Raw genomic sequence first — 14,522 nt, forward strand, 5'->3', positions numbered from 1 at the left:
CCGCCACTGAGTATGCCGCCGCCCGTCTCCCTCGGTCCCGCTGCCACTGAGTATGCCGCCGCCCGACTCTCACGTGGTCCCGCCGCCACTGAGGACGCCGCCGCCCGACTCCCACGTGGTCCCGCCGCCGCCTGACCCCCACAGTCCCGCCGCCACGGACCATGTTATCCTGTCATACTGCACAGGCGGATGTTCACAACCCGATTTATCGCTGCCCATCTATCCTTTTATGCCGCTGATGCAAAATAACGTGTTCCGTGCGTCGTCGCAAAACAAAACCTATGCATTGCTAATAAGCGCAACATGACCTATTGCTGCCTCTTTCTCCACGAGGACCCGTGGGTGTACCAAACTACTCGAAAAGCTGACGGCCACACGTTGCTGCAAATATATCCGTGCCATATGGGTTGACTGGTGTCTGAGGTACGGATGATTGGCCGCATTATGCTATTTAGTCACATAAAATGAGCTTTCTTGTCGCAAGGCTTTCTAAGATAACGTAGTAACTCAAACTCTTACAGAGCAATTAAGTTCGCATGACGGAGATCTGTTCGAGATCATCGCATCGCATCGCGATGCGATGAGATCATCGCAGAGATCGCATGAGATCATCGATGAGATCATCGCGCCGACGATGCATCTCCGCATCCCGCCACGCGGTTTGTTCGTTGCGGTCCCACCAGCCTACTGATGGTACAACTCATAGGCCGCGGTGTTCATCCGATTGGCTTGTTTGGCGCGCTGCCCGAGACGTGCGCGTAATAAGACGATACAATCCTGTTGTTGTCGAATGGTGGAAGAGCTGAATAAGTGCCGGGCCAGGGCGCGCGGCCGCTTCACTACCGAGACGTGGTTCCAATCTCTACGCTTCACAGGGTGATGAGCACTGAGTATTCAGGGTGCGCTAACTTCTAGATCATGTGCTCCCGATTGGAATCTGAGGAATGCTATGGAACTCAGCAATGGAGGCAACTGTGTTGAAGATGTCAGTTCGACGCCACACTTTCCGTGACCCGCCGTTCAGCGAGCATGAGGCTTTGACCGCTCGTAGTACTTATCGGTCATGGTCTGTGCGGTTTAAAGCCAAAGTTTTCGTGCGCGCGCGGCCGAAAGCTGGCATATGGCACGTGCTGCGTGATGCATTTTAGCCCATTGCTGTTGCTTTTTCTTTTGCATTGGCGGTGTAGGAAAGTGATCCGCACGAAGTGGAAGAGCAGCCACTCGAAAGCATGGAGGTATCTCGCACGCACGGATGGAGGCGACAGGAATGGGTGCGTTTTGGTGGAAACTGATCGGGAAAAGTGAAGAAGTCAAGGAAGGTTCGCCCGATCCGATGTTCATAGTCCTATCCTCACGAATAATGCCTCCTAACAAATAATTATTCGCCTTTGCTGCCATGCGAAAAAGACCCCTGCCGACACCCCCCCCCCCCCCCCCTCCTATGACACCATGCGCCTGTCTCCCTGTCCCATCATCCCCCCCCCCCCCCCCCCCCCCCCCCCCCCCCCCCCCCCCCCCCCCCCCCCCCCCCCCCCCCCCCCCCCCCCCCCCCACCTGCTCGGACTGTGAACGACGACGACCGGGGTCGTATCACTAAAGCCGTACACATAATTAGGAATACATCTACAGGTAACAGAAATGCACCGTTCAAATGATGCATTTGCTTTCTTCACACATTTTGAAAGCTCAATACCATCACTTACTGAAATATGCGCAAAGGCGCCTTCATATTTCAATAACCAGGAACAAATATCCGTCCCCCACAGAAACACATGGGGTAACAACAAACTTTCCGGGAAGAGATTAAAACGAACGGGAACCCACCCTGAGGTCTCACTCAGTGAGTCCCACGCGAGATGGGCTTTCATTACCGAGCCCCATCCATGGTGAGCTCGAACCATTTTTCCGTATTCATTGGCGCGGAGCCGCCACGTCCCTGCGGGGCCGCCCCCCGCCGGCCGTCACCGCAGCGGGGTCACGCTGGCCGCGTGAGACCCGACCGGCGCCGCCGAGAGCCGGCCGACGCAGGCGACCGCGCGCGTCTGGCATCGCTGACCCCGCGCAGCATCGGCAGCGGCGGCGGCGGCGGCGGCGGCGGCGGCGCGCCCGTGGATCGGACACCGCCCGCAACTCAGACAGTTCGGACACAAACGGTGGCCCGGACGGAGCTCCCGTGACAGGCCTGCGCGTCCTTCCTCGACGTGCAGATACCCGAGCAAGCCCGCGAGCGAGCGCCGCGTATCTCAGCAAGCGCGGTGCGCACGAGCCAGGCGCCTCCCGCCCCGTCAGAGATGGCAACTCCCGTCACAGGCCGACCCGCAATCTCGCCCGCTGGTACCCATCACCCTCCGGACACCACGCGGCCGCCCGCGCTCCCGCGGGATACCTCTCACATCTGTCGCGACCCGCTCGAGGGCAGCCACAGGTCGCCGGCGGCTCACGCAGCGCCCAGACCGCGCTTGGCGCGGATCGCCCGCCATCGCTCCCCACCCACCTACCATTTGCGGAACTTGGAGGCGTTGGCCACCTTAACCGTGCAGTTGTGCAGAATGTCGGAGACCAGGTACAGACGCGAGATCTGCCGCAGGGTGCACACCGGTCAGCGGGGGAGACCGATCGACACAGGGCGAGGAATGCCGACTGCAGCCGACTGCAGTACGGCCACTGGCTGGCGAGCCACGACTCGCCGCAGGACGCGGCTGCTGGGGGCGTATCAAGTGCGTTAGGGGATCACATTGGACGTCTCATGTTGAATAAAAACGAAATTCGTCAACAATGTCAGGAACTGGGGAAGCCCGTCGAATATTGCACGATTTTCGGGCAAAAACGAAACACTCGAACGACGACAGCCTACAGCATTTGACAGCGTGGAAACACGTGAGGATGAAGAGCTATTCTACGTCGATAACGGGCGTCTGAAATGCTTATTCGATCAAGACAACATCGCCTCGTGAGGGCGACATTCGTCGACCACTTATCACACACACTCCCAAACTGGAGCCAAGCCATCATCCGCTACACAACATCCACCCTGCCCTCGTCATCAAACACGCGGCCGTGCGCAGGCCCGGTGACCGCACTGGCCGCCGCCTTCTCATCGCCAGCCCGGCGCGGCGCGCGGCCGCAGCGAGCCGCGACCCAGGGGTCGCCGAGGTCAACCCCGCGGCAGCCCGGCGACCCGGCTCCGGCGCGGCGGCGGCGGCGGCACGGCCGGCCGTAACGGCGCACGCCCGGCACGTGCCGCGGCCCCGCTGGCGGGTCGGCGGCCCCAACGAGGACGGACGGCCGAACCGGCGGCGCACAGTAACCCCGGCGCTCGGCCGGCGGGCGGGTGGGACCGCGGCCGGTCGTGGGCCCGCAAACCGAGCGGCCGCGATACCGCTCTGTGTCAGAGATGCACGAAAAGCAGGCCTATTTGAAAGCATACAACTTACGTTCTCGCGCAGGATTTTGGAGATAGCCAGAGGCACGTCAGGAGATTTACTAAAAGTGGTCGCTACACTGGGCGCCGCGACCCAAAGCCCGCCGGGGAGCCAATAAAACGACGTACGGTTGAGTGTACCCGCACAAATATCTCAAGCGCTGGACCAAACAAGGGTGAAATGAAAACTGTTTTACGATGGCGTTTAATAACGTTATGTCAACAGCATCTGCAGGCAATTCTGAGCAATACCCCATCATTGGCCGCGGGGCGGCGTGTCCCTGGGCTCACAGCGATAACAGACCTTTCAGCTCGTAGCCGCATCACAAATTATATATATTACAGGACGAAAATTGCGTCCAATCGGTCGCGCAGTGATACCGAACCAATGCAGCGCATTTCCAAGAGATGAAGGACGAGGATGGGAGTCTAATAAACCACATGTAACACCTATTCACACTGAGTTATGTTGGATAAGTATCAACATATAGTATAATAGTGTTTTATCATAGCATTTATGTGTTCGTATATATATATATATATATATATATATATATATATATATATATATATATATAGATAGATAGATACCGCACCATGCTTCATTAAACAGCTTGTACATCATCGTGATAAAATGAAACGCCGCAAATTAGGGCGTTGTTCCTAAGCGCTTCGCCATCATTAAAAATTACCAATACAAACCTTCAGCGGGATACTCTTCATTAATAGCAACCATTAGGGCTTCACGCCTCACCGACTGACAATGCCATTTCATGACGGATGCCTTTATTAGGTATCATGAGAGATGTGGCGATGACATGGCCGGACTCGAACCCGAGACCGACACGTCCGGAACCGAGCGCCTTAACCACTATACCACCGCCATCCCCAAACGCGCCGGAGCCGCCTCACCTTGGACGTGAGCCGGCTGCTGGCGGTGGAGAGCGCCTCGGTGATGCAGAGGCAGATCTCCTCGGCGCTGTCGGCGTGGTCCAGGCACCAGACCATGATCTCGGCGATGACGTCCCGCTCGGGCGCGATGTGCCGCAGCTGCGACTCGAACCGCACCCGCTGCCTGCCGGGCGCGCGTGCTCGGCGTCAGCGGCGGCCCGCCGGGCCGGCTGCGTCGCGTCACGCGGCAAAGCCCGCCGAGTCGCGACACGGTCACGAACAGCTGGTGAACAGTTGGCGAACGTCCGCGCCCGCGGATGTTCGTGGCCGGCTGCGACGGAAACTGAACCCTAATCTCTCGATAGAGAACGCAGCGCTCCCACCCCTCGGTCTCCTGCAGCGTCACCCAGGGCGCGTGGATCTCTTCGGGTGATACGGCGTCGGTGTCCCGCGCCCTGTCCTCGGCATGGCTTCCGGCCGACACGACGTCTTACCTAAGGCGACAATGACCTACGCGTCATACAGCCTCGGACGTCCCACCCAATTGCCGTGTAATGTGACACGAAACGAGCCTGTACATCGTCCACATGAACTCTTTCTCCCAGCGCTGCTTCATCAAACAACTATTTTCATTACCCGACACTATGATTGTGGTGCTCTTGGAAGAAAGTCAATTTCATCGAACAACACAATCAGCTCCTTCCCGCGCAATTATCTTCCGCATCGATTCACTTGCATAACATAACCTCTACGGTGCATGTCTGCACATCATTCTCCACACCGCATTCCAGAGACCCCCGTCTGGCTTGAGCGGAATGCGGCATACGTCTCCAGGGTAACGCTAGGAGCGAACACGGGCGCTCCCAACTCTACGGAGATACGGAGGCGTGCGGCTGTAGCGCACATCGTGGCCACGCTGGCGTTCATAATAGGCGCTCCGGAGCCCAAAGATGCCCCGGTATATATGGGAAAAACAACGATCATGATCATCCAGTCCACTTCCGCGAACTGGCTTGAGGGCTTTGTTTTGGACTGTGGCAAGTAAACTGCGGCGAGCAATCTGTGCGCCAGGGCCGCCATACAATGAGGCTGTTGTTTGCGGATGGGCGGGATCGCGCATTTGAACAGATGTTACAGGCGTCTGGTAAAGCTCCTTCAAATGCTATCTTTACGGCCAAGCCTTACTCGAGTTCTAAAACTCTCAGGCCTACACAATGTTGAGATGAGAACTGCCCGCAATAAACTAACTCGGATGATGTTAAAGTTGATGGCGTTTACGTACGACAGGCGCGGCAACACACATGAAATATAGCTTCGCAGACCGAAAAAACAGCCGGGACAAAACAAAAAGTGCTTGCCTTCAACCAACGAAAGAAACGTCCCAAAATGCCAATAATTGAGAAAAAGAATTGGAAAAAAGGAACGTCCCAAACCTGCATCAGCCAATAACGCCAGCATACTATGCTGACATATACATATATATATATATATATATATATATATATATATATATATATATATATATATATATATATATATATATAAACAGGGAGACTGTCCCACGCGGCGATTTGGAACATACATGAAAATGCAACTCGCACACATGGATCAAGCATGTTGTACGAACTTGAATTCTAGCAATGACCAGTGGGGACGCGGCGACTTCAACCTGGGCGGCCATGATCTGCCATACAGCAAGGACCTGGTCGGAACGACAGCGGAAGACGGTCGGTGAATGGACCGCGTTTGATATGAAGCAGCCCGCGCTTGACATCGGGAACATGCAAAGCCCGCATAAGGCGCGAGGGTCAACAAGCTCGATTAAGGGCTACAAGGCTACCGAGCACGTGCAGTGACGTCACATAGATTCCCGTCGCGATGTTCACAACGGCAGCACCCGAAAATAAGACAATGTGACCTTAAATTACACGAGATGCCTATGTTTGTGAGTGAACAGCAGAGAAGTACGCACCAGCTAGTCACTGGCCCGTATTCCCGTTGGAAGGAAGACTGATGAAGATCAATTCATTTGACACCTTTGACATCCGCCGCTTGCTTTTTCGCATTCGAGGGAGCATGCCTCTAAGAGTTCGCGATTCCCGGCGTTAACCGTTCAGCGCTGTACGCCGCGCACAGCAAGAGAATCAGCTGCGAGACAGCTGGGCTCCCCCAGGTGCACTCATGTGCCAGACGTGACGCTATTCCAGACAAAACAATGCTGACAGCGCACTGACGCCTCCCTGCTGACCGGCCTACGCAGAGCAGCCAGCGGCCGTCCCTGTACCCGTCCCCGGCCCCGGCCCCCGCCCCCGGCCCCGGCCCCGGCCCCGGCCCCGGCCCCGGCCCCGCCCCCGCCAGACGCAACTCACGACGCTGAGAGCAGCTTGTTGCGCTTCGACTCGGGCTCCGGCTTCTTGTGGTGGTCGCGGTCCATCATGTACGGGTTCATGGGGGGCGGCTTCCACACGGAGCCGCCTGTTGGCGAGAGGGCAGAAAGCACAGTCATTGACCGCTCACCGCGCGCCGGCCCGCGGACACCCCGGCCGGCGACGGGGTGGCGCGGGCGCGGCCCCATGGCGACCGCTCCAGTAGTCACGGACATGGGTGGGCGTCACGCTGCTGACGGCACACGCTTCCACGCCGGCTGTCGCAGTGGGAGCGGCGAAGCTCCACGCTATGCGCTGGATTCGGACCCGTGCATCAGGACTGGAGCGTCAGGGAGGATGAAGGGACGCGGCGAGACGGACGACGCGGCCGACGACGATGGGCTGACGGCCGTGATCAGATGAGACCTTACGGCAGCAGCCCATGATGTGGGACACACACATAGTCATCGTGGAGCCCCCATCCTCCTGCTGATGTCGCCCACACAACTCATAACGCCACCATTCGGCCCCCTGACCGCCGTAACTGGCTGGGTTGCGCGCTCTGGCGAAGGAATCGGACACCGACACGCTTGCAAGAGGAAAACAACGCACTGAAATGCATTCTCGAAAACTCCACCCAACCAGGCTCCCACAAATGAACTCCTTCGCATCCCCTCCTCCCCCTCTATACACGCAAAGACACGCACACCGCATCACATCCCCGCCGACCTGAGAGCAGCGTGTGAGGCGCCCCGCTACGTCCGAGGAGGCAGGAGGGCGGGGAGAGGCGGGGACGCGTCCCGCCGGCGGCGGCGGGCCGGGCGGCAGCGGGCCGGGCGGCGACGGGCCGGACGGCGGCGCGGCTCACCCTTGAACATGCGGAACTCGTCCGTGCGCCAGCGCTGCGGCGAGTCGCCGTGCAGCAGGCTGTACAGTTTCCAGCGGTAGTAGATGTGATCGGCGCTCTGGTTTTCAAACAGAAACCTGGCGGCGCCGGAGCGATGCGTTAGTTCGGAGGAGGAGCGGTCGTTCCGCGGCCTGCGGCGCAGCCCGTGGAGTGGGGCGTACGGCATCACCCGCCGGACCCGGGCCACTCGCCTCACCACACCCCGGTGGAAAAGCTGGGTCTAGTGAAGCTCCCCTCGGACCGAATGGGCCTCGGATCCTCGAGAAAACCACCCAGACGGACACTTCATCGTGCCCACCTGTACATGTCGTTGTCGATCTCTTTGTTCATGATCATGGCCTCGAAGAGCGGTCCCTCGCGGACCACGAACTCCACCATGCGGTGGACGACCATCAGCTTGGCCCTGCGGCAGACAGAGAGGCATGCGCTCGTCCCGCGGCCCCTGCTGGCCGGCCAGGGGCCGCCGCTCAGGGGCCGGCGGCCGCGGCGGTGAGCTCCCAGCGGACGGCAGGAAGCACGGCAGGCGGTGAGGAGGTGCGGGTAACGAGCCGCGCGGCTGGAGGATGTATTAGTGGGGGACGCGGGAAAGACGCGACGAAAAGGCGTCAGTAGGAAATCACATGTTACAGGGTGTGGAGGAGCGCTGCGCCTGGAACGCATCAGCGGGACCTAAATATGCGGGTGAGGCACAGAAGTCAGGCGATGCAACACTTTTTAGCGTGGTTTTGGCAGACGAAGCCTGTGTTTACACGTCGTCGAAGCTTGGGATAATCCGCCGCACAACACACAGTGAAACGAATCGTGCGGCGAACAAAGTTGTTTTCACGAGCTTTGTACTTAAGTCCAAAATGGTGACGACAACCAATAGCCGCCAGTAGCGGCGAACTGGCTATGACGGCAACATTGGATGTTTCTGAATAGCGTGGTGCAAAAGCATCGCCTGCTGCATTCCAAGCTTTAAGAAAGAACCTCTGAATCGGACAAACAGAGATAGCATTCATAATGAGATGTGGGAAAATATGAGTGTGTGTAGCCAGGGAGCGAGAGGGGCGGGAGGGGGGGGGGGGGAATGTAGGAGCCACAGCTGGGACAGAGGGCAGCTCACATATGTCAAGTCCAAACGGCAATAAAGCCGATACATTTAAGTTGCATAGATGTGCACGACAAAAAATACCATGTTTATGCTAGGATGAACCACAACACCTGACATCAACAACTCACATATGGAACACCTCTAGCCTTTATCACGCGACTGAACGTATTGCAGAGACCATCCTGGCAAATATCATCAATGCCAAAAGCACACATAAATGCGCACACTAGAAATAGTCCGTTTCAAACACCTTTGCCGCTGTCCGCCTTAGCTCTCTAAGGTGGGGAGTTCACGAAACCATCAGCTGACGGCGTCGGTCGGCGTGTGACGTCACGGGACGGCTGCGGCGGTTGCGGCGCGACGTCGACAGTGACGCACTGGCTCCCGCCCCGCCCGGCTCCAAACGTTACCAAGGACTGGGACCCGTCATGACCGGGCCACGTGCCAGAGGTCGAGGTCAACCCGTCGCCGCCGCCGACGCCAGATCGAAATCGTCGGCAGTATTTCCTCGGAGATGTCCGCCTCAGGAGGGAATATATCCCAGCCGGCCGCTGACTGAGCGATTTGACTTTCACAGCCGTGCGCAAAAACAAATTTACAAAAGCTCGTCATTTTGGGGGGGGGCAGACTTTGGCAGGTGAGCGGCAGCACCTCCAGCGCTGGCCCAGCCGGGGGGCCGCGGCCCGTTCTCTCGCGCGCTGGCACGTGACCGTGTCAGGGACAGGGTCAGCAAGGTCAAACTGGGCCGGGCGGGAGCAACTTACCGCTCGGCTCCTGGCACCAATGGTGAGACCATTTACCTTTCTGTAGGGATGACAACTTTGACAACGGCTCTTTGCAACATCTGAAGAAAAACATCAGCGAGAGACATTACAACACTACGTCTTAACCCGCAGGTTATTTCAAGTACAAAGATAAAAGCCTGACCATTAAACACATTGGTGGGGAAATGACCAAAACACAACTGTACGCACGGAAATACGACGCGCAAAAAGAGCCCATCGCTTAAAATAGCAAACAAATCCCGAGAATTTTCCGCCACCCCACACATCACACCCGACATATACCAACGGAAGTGCTGAACGACAAAATCTGCACTAGAGTGGTTCAAGTGTTTTCAAATCCTTGGATCTGACCGTGTGCTGCCAACGGCGTCAACAGGTCTGCTTCAAATGGGTTCACACGATTCGATGTAGCAGTGTTAAGACCAGACATGTGCTTCGTGACGTCACAATCTGGCCTCTGGTCCCATCCTAAACTGAGCCCTACGCAGCGAGAGCTGCCGATGGCGCGGCTGGGGGCGTGGGGGTCCACAGCTAACGCCGCTGGAATTCCACAGCCGTTGTTTGCATGCCTTCGTTCCCGGTTCGCGAGAGATGGTCGCAGCGTGGGGCCAACGGAATCGTTCCGGCATCAAGCACAAGTCTGATCACGAAACACGTGCAAGTGGGAGAGCGGAAGGAAAGCTGGAAATGCATGGGCAGCGAGGCTGGAAGGACTGTTAGGAGCAGAGGATGCACGAGGAAGAGAGGAAAGAGCAATCAGTGGCGGAGAGCAAACCAGGCATGGCAAGTGGAGGCGCGTATTTGTCCCGACAGGACAGCAGCCGGGGTGTCCTGGCCGGGTGCGGCCAGCACGTGACAACTCAGGCTGGCGCGGCGCCTCTCCGGAGACGACCGCGGGTGGCGCTGTTACCTTGTTGAACTGCTCCATGGCCGCCGGGTCCTCGGGCATCTGGTCACTCAGCGGTAACTATGTAACATCGGGCAGCGGGTCAACGGGGCGCACCGCGCAGCCGGCCGGCGCACACAGACAGACACGCAGACGCGCGGGGGAGACACCGCCACGCCGCCGCCCCGACGGCTCAACCCCACCCGCACCCCGTCCCACCCCACGCACGCCGGGGCGGAGACGCGCCCCCGGCCACGGCCCGCCCCCATGGCCCCCGAGAAGGCGGCTCGCGGCGGCGGCAGACAGCGAGAGCGCGAGACAGTCGAGCGGAGCGGATGACGGAGCGGGGAGGGTGGCGGTCGGACGGCGGCGGGGCCGTGTACCTTCTCCTTGTCTTTCTTGCGCGGCTGGGCGTTGAAGGGCAGCCCGGAGGGCGGCGGAGGCTTCGAGACCTCAATCAGCGCCGGCGGAATGTAGATGGGCTGTGGCGGGATGGGCACGCCCTTGCCCCAGCCCAGCTTCATCTCATAACCTTCCACGTCCTTGCCTGCAAAGCAATCGACGGTCGCGTCAGAGCCCGGGCTGCACGAACACCTACGCTCCCGAGCAGAACACTACAATACAAACGAGACTCTTGAGCCACGCCGCCGCTTAAAATCGCACGTCTATGCGCAATAAGACTTTCAATCTGCACCGTATGCACCGAAATTCAATCAAATATCCCCGGTAGTCGCAGCACCGGCGTGAGCGGCAACTGCCGTCTACCTGAGCCCGTCAGCGGCGCCCGCCCGCCCGCCCGAGACCCACCGCTGAGGTCCTCCAGCCCGCCCGTCAGCTCGAGACCCACCGCTGAGGTCCTCCAGCCCGCCCGTCTGCTCAAGACCCACCGTTGAGGTCCTCCAGCCCGCCCGTCCGCTCAAGACCCACCGCTGAGGTCCTCCAGCCCGCCCGTCCGCTCAAGACCCACCGCTGAGGTCCTCCAGCCCGCCCGTCTGCTCAAGACCCACCGCTGAGGTCCTCCAGCCCGCCCGTCCGCTCAATGCCCACCGCTAAGGTCCTCCAGCCCGCTCAAGACCCACCGCTGAGGTCCTCCAGTCCGCCCGTCCGCTCGTGGCCCACCGCTGAGGTCTTCCAGTCCGCCCGTCCGCTCGAGACCCGCCGTTGAGGTCCTCCAGCCCGCCCGTCCGCTCGAGACCCACCGCTGAGGTCCTCCAACCCGGCCGAGACCCACCACTGAGGTCCTCCAATCCGCCCGTCCGCTCGAGACCCATCGCTGAGGTCCTCCAGCCCACCCGTCCGCTCGAGACCCACCGCTGAGGTCCTCCAGCCCGCCCGTCCGCTCGAGACCCACCGCTGAGGTCCTCCAGCGCAGCCTCGGCATCGCGACGAGTCATGAAGGCGACGAAGCCGCAGTTGCGGCCGCGCAGCCGCTCCTCGTCGTTGCGGGGCCACATGATCTTGATGCTGGCCAGCGGGCCGTAGCGGCCGAATATCTCCATCAGCCGCTGCTCCGACAGCTGGCGGCAGGCGGCGCCACTGTACTGTGACGTCGCGTGCGCCGGCCCGGCCCGGCCGGAGGTGCGCGGGCGGGCGGCAAGTACGCACTCACTGCCGTGTGGGCGGTGATGACTCCGGGGGACGCAAACACTCACTGCCGCGTGGGCGGTGATGAATTTGGGAGGCACACACACTCGCTGTCGTGCGGGCAAACATAGCGCAGGGAACAACAGTCCGGAGAATGGTGGGGTTTCGTGAGGGATATAATAAAGCCGTAGGCTATAAAAGCCAGCCTGTCCCACCGATGCAAGAAAGGTGAACTCGGGGGAGGCGGAGGGGGGGGGGGGGGGCTGACGTCGACGCATCACTCTTATGGAAAACAGGATGCCAACAATGACGTCACTACGGCTGACCCACGAGGCAGCCAACATAAACAAACCGAACAAATGGTGAGGCGCCCACCGCCGGCGTGGCCAGGTGGCGATTAAGACTTTCTGAAGATTATGAAAGGGAATACTGAGTACGAATTGACGTGAAATTTGGTTGCAACGGCATCTAGTTTCACGTTGTGTGTGAATATCCTGGTCTGCCTCCCGATGGTCGTAACGCGATAGTATTTCAAGTGCAGAGCAAATTGCAACGTTCTGCTGAAAGCTCCTTTGTCGCCGAGTCAACTCGCGTTATTCGCCATCTGGCAAATATTGATTCCGTGCATGTTCTTGCTGCGTTCTGCGGCTCCATCGCATCACATCGCCATATTTAGCCATGGACGCGTAACTTAATGCCGGGCAGCACGCATCCTTTGCAACAAGCTAAATGCTAACTGCTAGCAAATGCCTGCTAACAATCCCATCACCTTTTTAGTGACTGATGACAGAAGACTGACGTATTTTGTTATAGGTCCTCATTCATCGGAAGCTCTATACACAAATTCGGAATTCGGATAGGTCAAAGATTCGGATAGGTCTGTGTCATTATTTGTTTCCATGAGCACTGCTCCATCTATGGCAGACTGGGTCCCGTTCCTAAAAGCGCAAATCTAAAAGAATCCTAACAAACTGTCACAAAATGAACGTATGCTGCCTCAAAAGCTTATAATTATGCTGTCGGTGCGCTCAAGCACAATGAGCTCAATCCAAGCTTTACAGAACGGTGACAACAGAAAGCCTGGGGTCACCTTGCCGCTTGAGTGTAGGACTTACCTTGGGGGAGAGGTTGCCCAGGTACAAGTTAGTGGTGGTCGGATCCCCGCTGTCGAACGAGCCATACGGGTTGGGAACATCTGAAACCACACCAACCATAAAGGCCTGCTTGGGCGACGTCCTTCACTCACGAAAACCGCGCCATTCAAGGAAACGACAGGGCGCGTGTCCGCAGCGATATGGACAGCGACAAACACCGAGCAATCCCCCCGGATCGCGTCCTGCACCACAACCTAACGTTGCAGGCAGCTCACCATGGCATCGCCTGAATTAAGCTCGTCCCCTAAGCAAAAACGCACGGCAAGTCACGCTACGACACACGTCGCCAGCTGATCGGCCAGCATGAGCCGGCTTTGACCGCGCCGGAAGAATCACGGTGTGTGTGTGGGGGGGGGGGGGGGGGGCGGTGGCAGCTGACCGGTCGGCCGCCTGTCGTCCGCGTACCGAGACTCAGCGGCGACGGCGTGATGGGCGGCAGCTCCGGCGTGTCGAAGCGGGACACCCGGCCCGACGAGGTGGCCTCCTTCATCTGCTCCTTCAGCCGGTGCCGCTCCTCGCGCTCCTCCTGGATCCTGCAGCGGGTACGCGCGCGTGACGGTCACAGCCGGAGCCGCTGGGCGATGCACGCATGCAGGCAACCCAGAACAAGGTTCGTGTGACGTTAACAACTGACGGGTGGTAACGGTGTGTTAGCTAAGCAGCACATACATACTGGACCTGCAGCTATCTTATGGCGGCGATTGCGAAGCGCAAAAACGTCCGCTGTTCTGTAGAATGTAGCTCGCACACCACGCCGGAGTGTGAGGGAATGTGCCAATGAGTCTTTTCAGCTGTCATGCATAAACTTGCACCTTTTAAGCTCCTCCTTGAACAATTCCAAATTGCTCTTCTTTTTGCCATCTTTTTTCCTGACGATTCTCTCGATTCTGCTCCTGGTCGGCTCCGGTGAGGGTTTGCGTTCAGAAGGCTCAAACCGAGAACTGGGCTTGTACAGCTGGCCTTTTTCCTTGGTGGTTTCCTCTGAAAACCAAACAATCAAGTGAATCTGTTAAGCTTTGTTCATTTGCAAGAATGAAACAGTGCATGTAAACCAGAACCTTAACAAGAGTTCCCGACACACTTGACATCCACGGGAATTTGCTTCACAAAGCCAATCTTGCCACATTCCGCATCATTCAGTAGATCCAGGCACACTCCAAATCCATGGTAATTGGCTTTACATAGCCATTATTATCATATCACACATTACATGGTACATAACACTTATCTTTTCACCAACTGGATAGCTTCAAACTATCATGGCCAGCTGAAACCACAACTCTCACCAAGACACTCCGCAAGCACAAAACGCTATGCCAATATGTGTGGTCATCTTACCTCTGGTGCCTGCATTGAATGTTCCAGCTTTCACCCACACCTTTCCCTTAGACGCCGCTGGCTCTTCATCGAAGGTCTGCACAAATTCCTCAAAAGC

The 14,522-nt window shown here is 58.1% G+C and overlaps 1 protein-coding gene across 1 annotated transcript in view; it reads right to left on the minus strand.

The window, feature by feature from the left end:
* Positions 1 to 14,522, minus strand: part of LOC119110128 (U2 snRNP-associated SURP motif-containing protein) — a gene marked incomplete at its 5' end in the record, with an annotated part of 32,267 nt that extends 17,745 nt beyond the window's left edge. Inside the window, 13 exon segments of the mRNA XM_037233866.1 lie at positions 2,499 to 2,578; positions 4,334 to 4,496; positions 6,682 to 6,787; positions 7,547 to 7,662; positions 7,884 to 7,988; positions 9,479 to 9,522; positions 10,374 to 10,430; positions 10,733 to 10,896; positions 11,701 to 11,866; positions 13,049 to 13,128; positions 13,493 to 13,620; positions 13,900 to 14,068; positions 14,426 to 14,522. Coding sequence (XP_037089761.1) covers positions 2,499 to 2,578; positions 4,334 to 4,496; positions 6,682 to 6,787; positions 7,547 to 7,662; positions 7,884 to 7,988; positions 9,479 to 9,522; positions 10,374 to 10,430; positions 10,733 to 10,896; positions 11,701 to 11,866; positions 13,049 to 13,128; positions 13,493 to 13,620; positions 13,900 to 14,068; positions 14,426 to 14,522 — 1,475 coding nt within the window.

The sequence above is a fragment of the Pollicipes pollicipes genome, unplaced genomic scaffold (genome assembly GCF_011947565.3).
Source record: "Pollicipes pollicipes isolate AB1234 unplaced genomic scaffold, Ppol_2.1 Scaffold_7231;HRSCAF=8579_pilon_pilon_pilon, whole genome shotgun sequence".
Lineage (NCBI taxonomy): Eukaryota > Metazoa > Arthropoda > Thecostraca > Pollicipedomorpha > Pollicipedidae > Pollicipes > Pollicipes pollicipes.